The sequence below is a fragment of the Argentina anserina genome, chromosome 7 (genome assembly GCF_933775445.1).
Source record: "Argentina anserina chromosome 7, drPotAnse1.1, whole genome shotgun sequence".
Taxonomy (NCBI): domain Eukaryota; kingdom Viridiplantae; phylum Streptophyta; class Magnoliopsida; order Rosales; family Rosaceae; genus Argentina; species Argentina anserina.
The window spans coordinates 16,638,496-16,656,150 of NC_065878.1; the positions used below are offsets into that span (position 1 = coordinate 16,638,496).

At 36.2% G+C, this 17,655-nt stretch overlaps 1 protein-coding gene across 1 annotated transcript; it reads left to right on the top strand.

Annotated features, from left to right (window-relative positions):
* The first annotated feature begins 2,852 nt into the window (after positions 1–2,852).
* LOC126802183 (metal tolerance protein 1-like) lies at positions 2,853–6,143 on the top strand. Its single transcript, XM_050529763.1, has 2 exons — positions 2,853–3,199; positions 4,472–6,143. Exon 2 carries the CDS (start codon positions 4,472–4,474, stop codon positions 5,693–5,695), a length of 1,224 nt encoding a protein of 407 aa, XP_050385720.1. The 5' UTR covers positions 2,853–3,199; the 3' UTR covers positions 5,696–6,143.
* The last annotated feature ends 11,512 nt before the right edge of the window (positions 6,144–17,655 follow it).

The following is a 17,655-nucleotide window of genomic DNA, read 5'->3' on the forward strand; positions in this document are numbered from 1 at the left end:
CTCGCAGACTCATCTAAAATTGTGTTTCGTAGGAATGTACGTACATGGACTTATAGCGAGTGACAAATCACTTCTTGTAAAAGCATGAAATTGAAACTCGATTGCCTATTGCTGGAGAGAAGGGTCACATGAATTTCGTCCTTAACTTCACAAAGCTAAGTTAGAATGACCAAGAGATTCACGCTAATCGAACTGTATTTGAAATTAAGCTTGAAATACATCAAGTCTAGTGATTCTATATATATTGTCGACAGATTTGTGCCACAAGCCAGCCTTTATTGGGAGTAGTAATGGGCATCGCATCTCTATATATCATAGATTAGTTTGGACAAGTCATTGTATATGCTTGATTCCTACTCTTTTTAGTGTCTAGTAGTCTCGTGCAGCTTATAGGTATCAAATTCATCTGTTAAACAACTGCAAATTAATTGCTGAATTAGTTTTCTATAATAGTATCCATCTAGCCCACTTAGTCAGTTAGTCGTGAATCAGACCTTTTCTTCTTCTTTTTTCAGAATTAATGACCTTAGGCACTAGTCAGTTAGATGTTACAGACTAATAATTATGTAGTTGCAAGTACAAATCCTAATTAGAACGGCCAGATTAAGTGATTTTCCCACAGATTATTTGAGATAAAATGAAATAAAAGTTATTCTCGTTTTTTTCATTTGTATTTTCTTTATCTGTTTGAGCCCATGAACATTTGCGGCCTAATTCAAAGTGTGAAAGGGTTGTAATAAAAGTTTAGAAAGAAAACAACCTTTAAACAATGAAAACACATAAAAGCCTCATGAAAACTCATCAAATGAGAGTTGTCCTTTTGTTTTGTTTTTATTTTTTTATTTTTAATAAAGAGCTGATGCGTTGCCCTTAATCATTTATAAATGAAACTGTCTGCTAAATAGACTTTTTATTATAGTGATAAATATCACATTTCCTTACGGCTCTCCCTTCTTGTGATAATTTCATCCTAGCAAAGACACAGGCCTAGTTAAGAAGGCTCAAAGTATCCAAATCACCGAGAGAAAAGCATAGTAAAACACAGGAAATCCTGTGTCTTTTGAAGAGTATTAGAAGTCAAAACTCAAACCTACCACCCTCTCCTTCTTTTTTTCTATATTTCTTCACGAGCATTGTCAATATTTAAATCTGAAATAAGAATTTGACTTGTAGGTTGGTCCTGTCACAATCAAATGCTCCGTGATGATTTTTTTTGGTCAATAATGCTCCGTGATGATCAATTAATCTTCTGGTGTTGTCTTTCTATGTCGTTTCATGCATATGCACTATCAAGTATCATTCTCCACAGCTAGATTTTTTTTAAAAGAAAGATTTCCATTAAACCGGGCCAGGGCTACATACATCACAAACTAAATTGTCCTAAAATATCAGCGGTGATTGACCAAAAACAAAATATCAGCGGTGAGCCTACGTCCGTCTGGAATAAAAGTAATCAATGACAATTAATTCTCGTAAAATGAGCGCTAAAAAAACCTATAACTACCGAGGCTAAAACAAACATTCAAAATAGAATTCCTATAGAAAATATCACTCATCAACTAGAGATCTCAATTGGTGTACACCACTTAATATCCAAAGTAAGACGGAAAGATACATATCGAAGTTGCAGAAAATTGAAGAAAATCATAGAGAATTCAATCCGTATGTAATGAACTAACCAGCACTTAAAAACTCAAAAAAGTGGCATATATACAAAATGCTAGTATAGAAATTTGCAGACCGACCTGCATGAGAATTAGGTATATAGATTCTTGTGAATTGCCCTACCTTCCCTTGTGTCCTTGTCGATCGATTAATTAATTTAAGATTATATCGATATTTTGCTATTGTCTGTTAGTTCTGTTCCCACTCTATCATTTTTCCCAACAAAATGCATCACTCCGTCCTCTTTGGTATTCTTTACCCTCAAATTTACAAGCAAGTGAAGCAACTTTAAGTATGAAAGGGAAATCGATCAGCAGCCAAATATGATTTGCAATTGCAAGATATTGTTTGGATGACAAATCGACAACTATATCAATCCGAATGGCTGGATCGCAATATATTATATGTAGCTGATTATGTCAACCTATCATGTTAAGGGTGAGTAAACTTCTATGAAAATTGGGTCATGTTTTTTTTTTATGCTCCAACATATATCAGCATCAAGAAACTGCCCCTTTAGGTTCCATCTTTTTCCAATATTTTTTATTTTCCACGAGTCACTCATGCAAAAAAACAAAACAAGCAAAAAGATGAGTAAAACGTAAACCGATATTAAGAAATAAAAAGGCTGATGTTAATCAAATGAGCATGTTTAACTGACAAAGAAAACCATGCACAGATTAATGACCTCAAATTTTCGTCCAGTAGTGGAAGAAATAATTAGATAATGAAATGACTAACTAATTTGTTCATATAAAAAAAACATATATCTAATTTGTCATATCTACTAGTTTGAACTATATATTATAGTGTAGATTAAGGTGTTCTAATATTCTATGCTATTGATTAGCACTGTGCTCTTTAATCCTAATTAAGACCATTACCAGGTTTGTGGAAGTGGGATTCCTAATTTTGGACTGAGGCTTTTGGAATAACCTCCCCTCATTTCTCATTCGAGCTGTCCCTTTAATAATTACACATTTGGTCCATACAACTACGCTGATCACAATTGAATACTAGATAGAACCCACATGGACAATAATGGAGATACAAGATTGCTGAATCATACAACCAAACAGAGCTGCTCAATTCCAGGATCATTTCCTATTTTAAGCAATACATTTGAATTGAAGGTGGAATATTGTAATATGAACCGGGGTGTGGTAATGTGCCATTATCAAAATGGACAAACTTTGCCACGACCCGGAGGCCCACGTGAGCAACTCTACCACAACACAGGAGGGTTGGCTGAAGAGAAGCTGCAGCTTGGAGTTTTGTTGTGGAAGAAGATGGTTTGAATATCTGGTGAAGGCTAAATCTGTAATAGACTAATAGAGTAATAGTAGTCATGGACTGCGATGGAATAAAAGTGGAGCCTTTAAGGGTTTTAGGGATCTCCCATGACTCATGAGGCCATTGATAGTTGATAAGATTCTCAAGGCCATAATAAGGACCCGTATCAGTATCAGTAGCAGAAACCCAGAGAAGAAAGACACAACCTTTTGCAGGCCAGATTGCCAGAAGTTCCTTAAAGGTTGATAATTTCTTGCCCAACTCTTAGTTTTGTAGTTTTACTTGCTTAATTTGATGTTTGTGGGTATATTTTGACGTTTGATTGGCCTTTATGTTTTTTTCAATAATCAAACTGAGTGTTTTGTATTCTGGGGAGAATGTTCATGTAATCATGTTTGAAATGCTTAATTGGCTGCAGGGTTTTACATTACTGATGACCATAGGGTTTATGCCCGTTTGTTCTCTTGAAACTGTGTAGCTTTGATTATGTTTTCTGGGTTGCGATCACCATTGAGAGTCTCTGTTGCTAGTTAATCTATTTTTGTCGCTGGGATGTTTTGTTTAACTACTAATGGCATTACTTTCTGCTTGGACTTTAACCTGTAACAATTTTCTTAATTTGATCACAAAATCTGATCATATGCATTGTATAGATTCCAACTTAGCATAAAGCAGTCTGAAATTTCACTTATGGTTTAGAGACCTTCATGGGCTCATGGCAAACCTTTTAACTTGAGAAACTATTTCAAACCTGATTCCTTTGTGTGGGTATGTTTACATCCACTTCCTGGAAGTGTCAAATTTGTTGGTTAAGCTGTTTCATTCATGGAGTTCATAGGCCTGAGTTTGCCGGTCCTTTTGCTTTGGTTGATATATTCCCTCTTACTGAGAAATTTCTGTCTGTTTTTTGTACTAAAAGTTGAATCTGTATCATAAACCTCTTCAAATTTTGGGTTCATAGAACTGCCATAGGGCGACTTTCAGATTGACTGAAGTTAGGAATTCATAGCGAGTAACTAGCACTTGATACTAAATTCAAAATATAACTCTAAGAATGTCAAATATATGCAATATGATTTTATTCTCCTTTTCAGTACAACTTGAGGACGCATATCTTCCCTAATAATTTAGTAAAATATGGATAACATGCGGCTTCCTTTGAAAAAAGACATGGATCAGATAATTGATCATATACTTTCGAGAAGTTTATACTGTAACTGATACTAGTAAGTATAATATTCCATCAAGTTTTCGTTGAACAGGGACATGATGCTGCAGTTGGTGTACTCACTGTGTACTCGGTGCTTTGATCTTAACATGCTCATAAAGCTATTCTAAATGTCTAAATGACAATAATAATGAACCTTTGCCACTCTAGACTATGACGAATTTTGAAATAAATAATAGACATTATGCTTTTTACTTTCAGGAAGATTACATTGTGGTACTTGTATATTTTTATGCTATTTTGCGTCGCTGCAGCATATATAAGTGTACTTCTTTAATTTTTCAGATGGAATCGGAGAATACACAACATTTCCAGATTATTGAGATTCATGGGGATTTTTCTGGTGGAGAGACGAATGTGGGTGGGACTAAGATTTGTGGAGAAGCACCATGTGGACTATCAGATGTTGGACAGAATTCTAAAGATTCCAAAGAACGATCAACTGCCATGCGCAAGCTCTTGATAGCAGTGGTACTTTGTGTTCTCTTCATGGGTGTTGAAGTGTTTGGTGGCATTGAAGCCAATAGCTTAGCAATATTGACTGATGCAGCACATTTGCTGTCCGATGTTGCAGCCTTTGCCATCTCCTTGTTCTCCCTGTGGGCTGCTGGCTGGGAAGCCACTCCCCGTCAGTCTTATGGCTTTTTCAGGATCGAGATACTCGGTGCTCTTGTTTCTATCCAACTCATATGGTTGCTTGCTGGGATATTGGTGTATGAAGCCATTGTTAGAATGATTAGTAACACATCAGAGGTGAATGGTTTTCTGATGTTTCTTGTTGCTGCATTTGGTCTAGTAGTTAATATTGGCATGGCTGTACTGTTAGGCCATGATCATGGTCATGGCCATGGACATGATGATCATGATCATCACAGCCATGGAATGACAATTTCTACCCATCATCATCACCATGAAGAACACTCGGATGATGAGCACCATCATGATCATGAAGAACACTCACATGATAAACACCATCACAGTCATGATGATCATAAGCACAATGGTGCTGATGAAGGCCATGCTCATGAGCCACTCTTGGACAAGCCAAAAGACGGGCATGGACAGAAGAAGCAACGGAACATAAACGTGCAAGGAGCTTACCTCCATGTTCTTGGAGACTCAGTTCAAAGTATCGGTGTCATGATTGGTGGGGCTATCATATGGTACAAGCCGGAATGGAAAATAGTTGATTTGATTTGTACCCTAATTTTCTCGGTTATTGTGTTGGGGACTACTGTCAGGATGATGAGGAACATACTCGATGTACTAATGGAAAGCACACCACGAGAGATTGATGCAGCAAAGCTCGAGAAGGGGCTGTTGGAGATGGAAGAGGTGGTGGAAATCCATGAGCTCCATATATGGGCAATTACAGTTGGGAAAGTCCTGCTGGCTTGCCATGTGAAAGTCAGACCAGAAGCAAATGCAGACATGGTGCTGAACAAAGTGATTGATTATATCAGAAGGGAGTACAACATCAGCCATGTAACTATACAAGTTGAGCGTTAGCCAACTCTGAAGGTTAGGATCAGGATTGGGTGAAGCTTTAAATTGATCATATGGGTTATATGCATAGTTGCATACGGTTCTTAATTAGATGAGGGTCCATATTTTTAGCATCAGAGTTGATATGCAGGCAGTGCTTTGCTGATCTTACCAAAGATGCATGTTTTTGGTGACAAGTAAAGAGTAACTACATTTCGGTTACAAGATGTAGAATTTGTAGAAATGTCAATTTGCAGCCACCTTCATTCTTACGATCACAAGCCCATGGGGAGGTAACTGGTTCTCTCTCAGTTTGCACGTATACTGAAAAGTGAATGATGACAATGTGATTTGATTGGTTTGTAACAATTTGCATGCATAGTTATATCACTTGCCTTGGAATCAAAATTGTATAAGAGTTCAGTGTCCAAGTCTGTTACATTTCTTAGGCAATGTCCCCCCATTGAGTTGAACTGAGGTGTTTCTTTTTTATTCTATGATATGCTACAAAACCAAGAAGAGAATTTATGAAAAACACAATAGCCTTACAGAACAAGAAACATTAATCACCATAATTAAATGATTTTTTTTGTGCATCAGGTCTTAAACTATGGTTGCAAGGTCAATGTAGTACTTAAACTCAGAAAGCTACCAATGTGGTACCCAAATTTAGATTTCGCTATCAACGTGATGTCTGAGACAATTTTCCGTCACGGCGCCATCATGTTAGTCACATGTCGTCTATGTGCCTTAAAAAAGGTAAATACTGAAATTACTTTAACAGAAAGTTTCAGCATCAGTCCCCAAATTTTTGTGGTTATGTCAAAGTAGTATCCAAACTCACAATTCTCTATCAATGTGACGCCGGAAACTATTTTCTATTACAAAGTCATTTTTGGTCACGTGTCGTTGTCCTGCTCTTAGAAATAGTAATTAATGAAATGACCTTAATGTTAATGAAGGCTAAAGTTCCGTTGTAATTAAAATGAGGCTTTTTCACATCTCAAAAATCGTTCTTCCTTTCTAATTTTGAGATTCGAAGCCAAATTGTAGCTCCCAATCTTTGAGAGATTTTTTTTAGAAAACTCCGGTTTTGAATATAAATCAGAACTGGAATCAATGGCAGTGGTGATTAATGCCTCCGTATGGGAATTGACCCCAACACTCTACATTTTCATTTTCTTCGCTTGCCTCGATCTTCTCCATTCTCTTCTTCCCGTATGCCTCACTTATCGCCAACAACACCGCTTTCGCCACCAAACGCCGTTGTTGTTCGACCTCGTCGTTGGTGATGATCATGTACTACTTGAAGAGCGAGAGAGGTCGGCGTCAGACTGTCTCTCCTAGAAGAGCTCGAACTTAAGATTGACACATATTAGTCTTAACGGAAAATGAAAGATTCGAGGATGAGACAACACCATGAGGAAAATGGTCTCCGATGACACGTTGATAAAGAATTCTGAGTTTAGGTAATACACTGGTAATTTTTCAAGTCTGGGTACTATTTTGACCGTGTCACAAGAGTTTGAGAACTAATACTGAAACTTTCTGTTAAAGTAATTTCAGTATTTATCTTTTTTTAAGGCACGTGGGCGACACGTGACCAACATGACGATGCCGTGACGGAAAATGGTCTCAGATGTCGTGTTGATAATGAAATTTGAGTTTGGATACCAAATTGGTATTTTTATGAGTCTGTGTTGACCTTGCAACCATAATTTAGGATCTCATGCAGAAATTTTAAGAGGAAAAAAAATTAAATAAACGCTCTGCTGATTTGATTAAATGGAGTGTTTTTCGATCTCAACGTCTCCAAGCGCTCGTACATCTATGCATTGATTCTCATGCGAGATCCCTAATTGAAACAAGGCTCTCAAGTCTCAACATATACTCCAATTAGGGATCTCTCATGAGAATCAATGCATAGATTTACGAGCGCTTGGAGACGTTGAGATCGAAAAACACTCCACTTAATCAAATCAGCGAACTGATCAATTCCGGAAGCTTTTGGGATCTTCATTATTAAAGGAATGGAAACCCTCATTTTGGTCCACGACTCCCTCAGTCCCTCACTCTATACTCATTCATGACTCAAAACTCATTATATGTTACTGTACGATGGGGCTCGATTGTCACTAATGTTACGCACAACCTGTCTCTGAAGGCCCCTAGTTTCACCAATTAACTGCCGCTGGATAGTTCAGGCAGTAGAAGAAATTCTTCCCACAGTAACTTTGGTGCATCCAAAGTTAAAATCAAGATTGCTTCTTCTCCATGAATTCTCGGAAACGGGTGCATCAACCAATGAAAATGACCATTCAACAAGACCCCATTCTCATTTCGATGCAAGTTTGAACTTACAGGAAGGTAGGGAGCTGGGGATGTTAATTTATGTATCCATGAATCGGCTGCAAAGTCATAGACACAAAACCAAGTTCCTTGCCACCCTTGCCACTCGTAATCGTAGTTTTTTTTTTCAGCAAAAAGGATTTCTCCCCGAACCAACTGATATTTCGGGAAGTGTAGGAATCGAAACCAATACCGTATAGGTGATAACTATAATTGTGATAATTATAGTCGCGGCCCCAGAAACGATCTAGTCTTGGTTTTGCTAGATGCTTGGATTCACTTATTGCAGGGTTAAGCAAATATAACTTGCGTTAGAAGTTAGAACTAAGAATCATCGCAATTAGTTTCAGCTAATGATCATCGATATCATATTGTATCGACGACCCTAGCAGCCAGATACTCACCATGCCTTCTATAATCTCTTATTCTTCTTCCACAACTAGTAATCGTGTTCAACTTTTGGTAAATATGGACTACATGTAACTTCATGAGTGTCCAATACAACTTGGACATGCAACAATGACCATCTCATCTATATAGAAAAATTTGAATAAGATGTGACTTTTGTTCTGAGGTTTCAGTTTTTTGGTTTACATTTTCACTAAGTTATTGTTGTAGGATAATGGAGAAAAATAGAGAAATATAAACAACGTAAGTATAATGAATGAGAAATCAATCTAAATTTTATTGATAGATATCTGTCCTTATATAAGAGAGTTTACAGTGGTCATAGTCTTATACAACTAAATCTATCTAACGTAATCTTTAGACCAAGTCTCATGGTGACTGATTCCAAATTATTAAGTGAGATATGTTTGATTAAGCACATCAGATAATGTTATCCTTAAATATCCCCCTTGTGCAGTCCAAACATGGAGTTTCTCTTGTTGCCTCATCAAAAACCTTGCCGAGTAACAAAAACGCTATGGGACAAAAAATATTCTCAGTCAAAGGGAAAAAAGAGTACAACACACATTTTGTATTTGAACGTGACATGTATATGCCCAAATCTCGTTAGTGTATATGACTCCCCCTGAGTCTTGCAATCATGAGAACTCTTATAACTTAAGTATATAGACCTTTTACACATCTTTCAAATGTAGCCTTAGGCAAAGATTTAATAAATAAACCTTCCTCAAAATTCTTCATGTCGAACTTCATTTAGTAAAATCTTGAAAAGAACATGTTATTGATAAAAAGAATTAGGGGTGAAATATGCTTAGTATACCTCCAAGATATCACAACATACCCCTAGCTTAAAAACATAACTAGTTTGGGAGCGATGTTTGTATGGATCTAAGAAATACTCTAGCAAAGCGTACCAAAACATTACAAGGAGTTTTGATAAAAAAGGACAACACTAGAGGAGTTCGATATCATTATGTCTCAATATGTAATTTGTAGAGATTTATATATTCTTAGGAATATGTTGTAACTTGTGAGGCGCCCCCCAATAATAATTAACCATAATCCATAAATATAATAATGAGACAAATTTGAGTATCGATGATTAATAGTGACGGCGGTAACATGCCCATTTTTTTTTATAGTGGTACCATATCTTCTTGAGTAGACTACAATCATTGCAGACATGTTTGTAACATGTATGTGATCTCATCACTTTATCAATATCAAATAACGCATAAGACGTCGAAATTTACATTCTGAAGATTGAGTAGTATTCTAAGCACTTCACTATCATATTGTGCGGTTTAGAGATCAAAATAAGACATATTTAGTGGGGACAAACCACAACACTTCATCTTGTTATTGTTGAAAATTATTTGCTCTTATCTCCCCCAACGACGGGAAGATTGTCTGCCAAGTATTTTATACCACATACTATATATCATTAGAGACTCATGTCCAATATAATACATATTCTCTAACTATTCATCTCATATTACTGTGTGGCGGTGCAACATTTACATATCAAATATGTCTGCAAGCTAGTTGAATCGATTCATGAAATTCTTTTGGATTCATTGTTAGAACATAGTGATTACACATGTAGTTCTTAAAATAGGTTGGTCTTTATAGATACTTGTTTACATCTTAGCCATGAGATAATGCAACTTTATGCTCATTATCACTTTATGAATTTTGTTGGTACTTGAAATATAAGGGTACACAATAATTATTTGACACTTTGTCAATTATTACCATCAATAACGTCATGGTTTTGTCTAACTAAATAATTTTTAACTCATAAACTAAGGCATAAAAGCCTTTTACTTAACATTCTTGAAAATGCACCAATCCAAAGTTGCAACATCTATATGATCTTGGCATATTTGAAGTTTTGCAATTTTAAGATTGACGTCATTGACTCATTGCCATATCGATCTTCTTCTTTAAGATGAACCTCATACTTTATCAAATTTATATATGCCTTATTTTGTATAACTAATTTGACACTTGTCTTGCAATGAGGCGATTCTTAATGTTAGTCGCCCATTGTTAATTGGAGTCTAATTTAGCATATTTAAGTCTTTGCATGTTTGACATTCTGAGAAACAAGAGAGGAATAATAGTGTCGCAATATTAAAGACTTTTGTAACATATAATATTTCCAATAAATTTAGAGTAGACCTAAACCAAATCGATTATGTTGCTCATGAAATTACTTCTTCATAATCATATGCTCATGAAAGTTTTCTTTTCACAAAAGATAAGAATAGAACAACAAAAGACTGGTCATACCATATTATATTACTGGTTATTTTCAATTATGTTATATTAATCAGCGTTAGATTCAATTATCATATCTAATGACAATATAAACAATTGGCAAAATGTCTGCCTGTCGGGCTTAAGAGGTAGAGTTTCTTCCTTATTCTACCACGCAAACTCAAGGAATCAGTTTTTCATGCCCATTTGATTTAGTCTTGCAGTGATCGATTTGCAAGCTTCATGAGATTTTCTTTTGTATGACTTACAAATGTAGGCCATAAAATTTTCATAGTCCTCTGCAAGTGGTTTATTTTGGACACCAGCCATGGCATAAATCTATATGGTGGCATGGATTAAGTTTAGCAGTTTGTTTTGCATAGTTTGCTTCGATCTAATTGCCATGAAACATATTGGTACTCAAACAACCAATATTGCATCAACATAGCACCATTTTTACTGCATTTCCTTGCTCATGAAAGTTCTTTATCATAGCAATTAGCAAATATAATCTCTTCAATGCCTATGAAATTATTTTATCATAGCAATGATCAATCTTGTTTATGTTCAATGCTATGAAATTACTTTAAAATAGAAACATTATTGGACTTCCGAGCTATGAAATTACTTCATCATAGCAAATCAGTTATGTTTTCGCAATAGCGTAATAATTCAATGGTGATGCTATATATGGTTGCTAACACAAATAGTACGAATTCAAGTAATAGCATTTGCACAATCATTAAGATCTGATCAATAATGAACTTTAAATAAATCTTACTTCTTCACTGATCACTAGATGCAAAGGGGGTTGATATTAATTGCTACTATATATGTACGCACAAGAAATCAAGAATGGCGTGTCAACACAAAGATACTAAGGGAGGAATTTGAAGCTTAGATAGCTTCGTGGTGATTACGTGTTGTAGAAAAATAAAGAGATATAAACAATGTATACAAGTATAGTGAATGATAAATCAATCTAAATTTTATTAAAATAACATAAAACTAAAAAAAAACTAAACACTTCCTCCCCCCCCCCCCAAAGCGCCATACAACAGCCTCCCTACCATAGTTTTCCCATCCGGTGGTGCTCCGCGCTAGTGAGGCTTGCCTCGTCGTGGCCATGAGGCCGCCAGATGGGTGTTGATAATTTGGAGTCCCCTTTAGCTTTTATGGATATGTGATGCCCGAGGGTTTGATTGTTTGATTTGCATTTGTTTCGATTTTGTTGCTTCTCCGAATTGTGCGGTGGCGGGTTTGGCTTCGGGCGTGGCACAAGAGGATGTTTGTCTCTTGCCAGCAACAGATGTGTTTGCTTACTCATCAGGGTAGTTGTGGTGTTGCTCTTGGGGTGCATGATCTCTCTATGGAGTGTTTTTGGTGCTCTTCGAGTCTCTTCTTATCTTTCTGGTGGGGAGGCTTGCGTCTTGTTTCTCTCGAATGGCGGCATCTTCTGGACAATCAGGGAGTGGATGATAGGATCATTTTGTGCGACGTTCTTAACATGTTTTTACCTCAATTTGTACTTTGTTTAGCCCTTATTATTGTACTATTGAGTCATTGAGTCGTAGTAAGAGTCTTGGGCGGTATTAGATGCATTTGTATGCTTACATGAGTTAAAAACGCATAATGGGTCTAGAGACCTAGTTTGACCAAGAATCTTTGTTAGGTTTTAAAACTAATTATCTCTTACTTATGATTTTATTTTCTTATTTTCAGATTGGATTGAATAGATAATTAAAGAAAAAGAGATGGAGTCAAGTCATGCAATAATTAAATAGAAAATGATCATTAAAGGCATAAAACATGCATGATTTAGGGAATAAAACATGACATGATTTATAGAATAAAACATGACATGATTTATGGAATAAAACATGGTATGATTTATGGAATAAAGCATGACATGATTTAAGGAAATTAAAGCATGACATTATATTAAGAAGAAAAAAGAAAGTTCAAACCAAGCATACCTCTCTCTTTCCTCTATATATACATGACTTCATCTCTCAAATAAGATTACTTCTCCTTTGCATTCAAAAGCCAAAACTCTACCAAAATATTACCTCAAACATCATTCACCGAAACAACAAGCCATTCTCCCCCATATACCAATTCCATCTCCACCGAAATCACCATTGAAGACACACCTCCAAGGTTCCTACAACGTGTGATTCTCGCAACTCTTCTTCATGGGTTTGTTCGTTTTTGATTTTTTTACAATACTTTGTCTATGAAGATTGTAGTATGATGTTTGTGTGGAATTATTGTTTTGTATTAAAAATCAAAATTTTCAGATTGTTTTATTGGATTTTTGGATATTTATTGAATTGATGGTTTCTTATAATTAATGAGTTTGTATTTCTATTGTTGTGTTCTAACCATCTTTCTCATACTTTTAGATAATTTTCAGATATGTGCATATGAATTTAGTGCTTGGATGCAGTCCCTAAGATTGTGTTTGAGTGCTAGATTCATCAACCATATTAACACAAATCGAATCATGCCCAAAGTAGGTTCGGTTTGTGTTGATTAAAAGTGGTAAAAATTCTGAAAATTTGCATGTGAAACCATGGTGGGTGACGCCATACATGAAACATGTCTCCAACAAAGATTTGGTGCTTAAATGTAATTTTGTTTTTTCTACTCTAAGTGTTATTGAATTCGATTGCATGAAAATTTAGATTAGGCCCTAAGTCAATCTAAATGTTAATTGAAATCTTGCATGATTAGATTATCCCCTAAGGGCTCTAATTGTATTGGTGTCTAAAAAGTATGTAATTGGTCGAATTAGAATGCATGATAGGTTCGAACTTGTAATTATGTGGTGTAGTGGTAAATTTGGTTTAAGTTTGTTAAAGATAAGTCGATCATGTAAATAGTAATTTATGTTTTATTTTAGTAGTTAATAATCAATCTCAAACCCCCATTATTTGTTAACACTAAAAGTTTAGAGTTCCCTTCAATTTCCCGGAAAAAACGATCCATGCTTATTCTATACTAACGATGATGTTTTACAGGGTTTATTATAAACGTTTTAATTAACGCTCTATCAGCTTTTATGGATATGTGATGCCCGAGGGTTTGATTGTTTGATTTGGCTTTGTTTCGATTTTGTTGCTTTTTCGAATTGTGCGGTGGTGGGTTTGGCTTCGGGCGTGGCACAAGAGGATGTTTGTCTCTTGTCAGCAACGAAGGTGTTGGCTTACTCATTGGGGTAGTTGTGGTGTTGCTCTTGGGGTGCATGATCTCTCTATGTAGTGTTTTTGGTGCTCTTCAAGTCTCTTCTTATCTTTCTGGTGGGGAGGCTTGCGTCTTGATTCTCTGGAATGGCGGCATCTTCTAGACAATTAGGAAGTGGACCAGTGGGCGGTGGTGCGGCGGTGATTTTTGTGCTCGGAGAAGTGGAGGTGGTGACATGGCTAAGTCAACTTTTAGGCTTAGGGTTTTACTTTTCTATGGGCCTTGTGGACTTCATGTATTATGCTAGCCCTAGTTTCTTTATTTTCTCTAATAATGCTCATCCCTTCGGGTGAGTGTAGTGTAGCGGGTCTTGACCCTGTATTGCGTTTCGTTACGTTATATTCTGTTTAGTTGATAGTGCCTACTAAGGGTGGCTTGTCACCCGGCCCTTTGCATGATCTTTTTGATCGTAGAGCCTCGTTGCTCGTATTGGCTTGATGCCTAATGAATTCATTTCATTCTCCTAAAAAAATCAATCTAAATTTTATTGATAGATATGTGCCCTTATATAAGAGAGTTTACCGTGGTCATAGAGTCATATACAACTAATTTTATCTAACGTAATTTTTAGACCAAGTCTCATGGTGACTAATTCTAAGTTGTTAAGTGAGTTATATTTGGATAAGCACAGAAAATGTTATCCTTAAACAGTTTTATGAAAATACAAAATGCGATGGTTTTGGAGACTATATTTTGTCCCCGGAACAAAATGTGTTTTCCCAAGCTTGCTGCCTCTTATAATTTTCTAAAGGGAAGATTAGGCAGCATATAAGAATACGACAAATTCTTAAAGAAATGCACGTTATAATTCAACTTGTGCTAGCAAGTTCAACATCTTTATAGTATTTTTTTTTATAACTGGGACCTAAAATCTTCAGGTATTGCAGTCATTAGCGTATTTTATCAATGAATAAGTGTACCATGCACAAGAACTCAGAAGTTACTCTAGTTTCTCCACAGGAGAGTTTGAAGAAGCACTGTGCATGTACCTATGTAGGCCTAATTATACTGAAAGCCATTTTGATGATTGACCATGTGAAAGGTGTCTGGTTGCCATGTTCAACCTGGCTAGACTGTAATGTTGGCTTCAGGGTGTACATTTGATTTCTTATACGTACAAAGATGCCAGAGGTATTTTGTCACCCTCAAATAGTAGGAAAAGCCTGTGAACTTTACTTGTCCCTGAGCTAGCTAGCTAGCTTTCGTACGGTTGCATGTCAAATTTCCTAATTTGTGAACTTTAAGGTGATATAACTTGATGTCAACTGCTGTGCATGATGATCGATTGCTTTTTGTAAATGCAAGGCTCTTGAAATTGAGTTGTTTTATGGGAGCATCAAACTGGGTGTTCTATATTGTTCTGGACTACTGAAGTAGGATTGTAGGAATGTAATGAAGTATTCAGCTTCTGAAACATGTAATCAAAAACACCCCTTACCTGGGCTTCTCTTGTGTATCTGTTACCGTACATGTACTGAAGAGTTTGTTCTATATATAAATTGTGGAAGAATCTCTTTATTGAGATAAATCTTGCAAGATTTGTAGGCAGCCATATCTTGTACACATATTGATGTGGCAGCAGTGAAGATTGACCTTGTAAGCAGTCAAGAGGATAAGGTTTTAATATCAATCCATTACTTCCAAGTATATTTGGAATTTTCAGGTACCGGACCGTGCTCGAGTACTGACATGAGTAGCGCCATATATATTTTTGGTAATAATCATATTATGATGGCTCCCCTTCATGAGTTCTAGTTTATTTATTTTCTTGCTGAGGAATGGCATCTTGCAGAAGAAACAATTTTGCATTATCTGCTAACGATCTGCTTCTGGTTATGCGGCTTAAAGATCAGCACTGGATTAAAATATAAGATGAGAATACATGCAGGCAATGGCTTGGATAAGATAGAATAGCTGGATCAGTAAAAAAAATTTCACTTACTCTCAATTCACCTAGCTGCTCGATCAAGTTTTAGGACTAGTCGTTATCTAATATATGGTATTAGAACTTTGTTTTCGAGAGTGCAGGATCAATGTGTGAAGGCAATCGATCTCACATAAAAGTTTGTTCTAGTTAAGTGCCAAGAATGTTCACTGTTAAATGAAACCAAAGAGTGATCGAGGCCAGTGCGCGCATGAGCAAGATCGAGATGGCAAGGAAGTGTACAACTAATTGCTTCAAAGAGGCCGAAGTAATAAAGATATTCGAAAGGCACAATTGTGGACAGTTACTACTTAGCTGGTGCAAGATTGGTATTCATAGTACTGGAGTACTGGTTGCATCTGAACAATTACATAATTCATCGTGAACTAGTTCGACTATTGGCTTATCCCACCTGAACACATAAGAGAAGAGAAGAATGCCATACGTGTTTACTTTCTTTCCACTTATCGATCGATCAGTTCATAACGGATTGATGAAGACGGGAGCTTTTGAACTGTTCTATTACTTATGCTGCAAATTAAATGTGAACGTACAGACAAGTTGGCTAGCTGCCATTCACATCCATCTTTGTTACCCTGAAACAAAAAAGAAGGGAAAACTAAAGGACAGAGGGCATGCTTAAACTGGTTATAAAACGGGTGACAGCATAAGTGGTGCTGAAGCAACCAAAGCAAAAACGATAAGAGATGACCATTCAATTCATATGGATTATCCTTGTTACAAAATCTCAGCGAAATCTTAGACGAAATTAGGTACTTTGAGGGAGCTGTAGTGTGCCTTGAAAGAGAGGTAATGCTATAGCAACTTGAAAAGAACCATGCATCCATGTGATCTGTGATTGAATGATTTGAAGCTCAAAGGGGCATAGCTATCCAAGTAACTGGGACATTTTGTTTATGTACAAGGACAGATATCCCAGCATAACATGGAAACAAAACATTAGGGGCCGAACGATTAGGTAGTCACAGATTCACAGATATATATCAATCATCATGTATATACCAAAAAATAATGTAGAAACAATAATAGTACGTATCATATGTATGATATTGGAACTAGTATCTTTATCGAAATCATGAAGTGTGTGGTGTCCAATGTCAATGCTTTTGGGAGGAGAGGAGATGAGCGAGGATTCAGTCCCATCCTGGACTTCATTTAGAGACAAATTTTTTGGTCCCGACACATTAATTGTCAAACATACGAGCTGGTGGGTAGGATAGTTTGATTATTGAGAATGAGAAGCGTGATTTTGCTTCATTGTTTGTTTGGATGTGAAGGGGTTTAAAGAGTTTTAACTGTAGTCTTGTTTGGGAATTGGGAAATTAAACCAAGTTGCAAATTCGAAGAAATTTGTGAAACAAGGTTGGCGGCATGGAGAGATTTTGCAATTTACCAAATGTGAAAACTATTCAGTGTTTCTATATACTGTATATGGGAAAGTTTATTCAAGAAACCGTTGAGTACAAATTTAGGCAAGCATTAAGATGTGCTACGTACACATGCGAATCATAAGTAAAAAGTATTCATAAATCGAGAAGTGATGTTGCAGACTTGAAAAATTGAAAACTATAAAACTTGCTATATTGTTATAAGAAAACGTTTGAACTATGGATCTCAATACATTATCATTTTTGCGAAGAAGAAAAAAAAACCAACGAATAAGAAGGCTTGCATGAGAAAGATTTTCGGTGCGAAGGAAAGTAGTACCCTTACGAAGCCAAAACAAAGCCCATTATGACTATCTCTATAAGGCAGAAATCACAATGAAACTTAA

Excerpts from the sequence above, each read along its gene's own strand:
- LOC126802183 (XM_050529763.1), top strand. The coding sequence starts at position 4,472 with ATGGAATCGGAGAATACACAACATTTCCAGATTATTGAGATTCATGGG.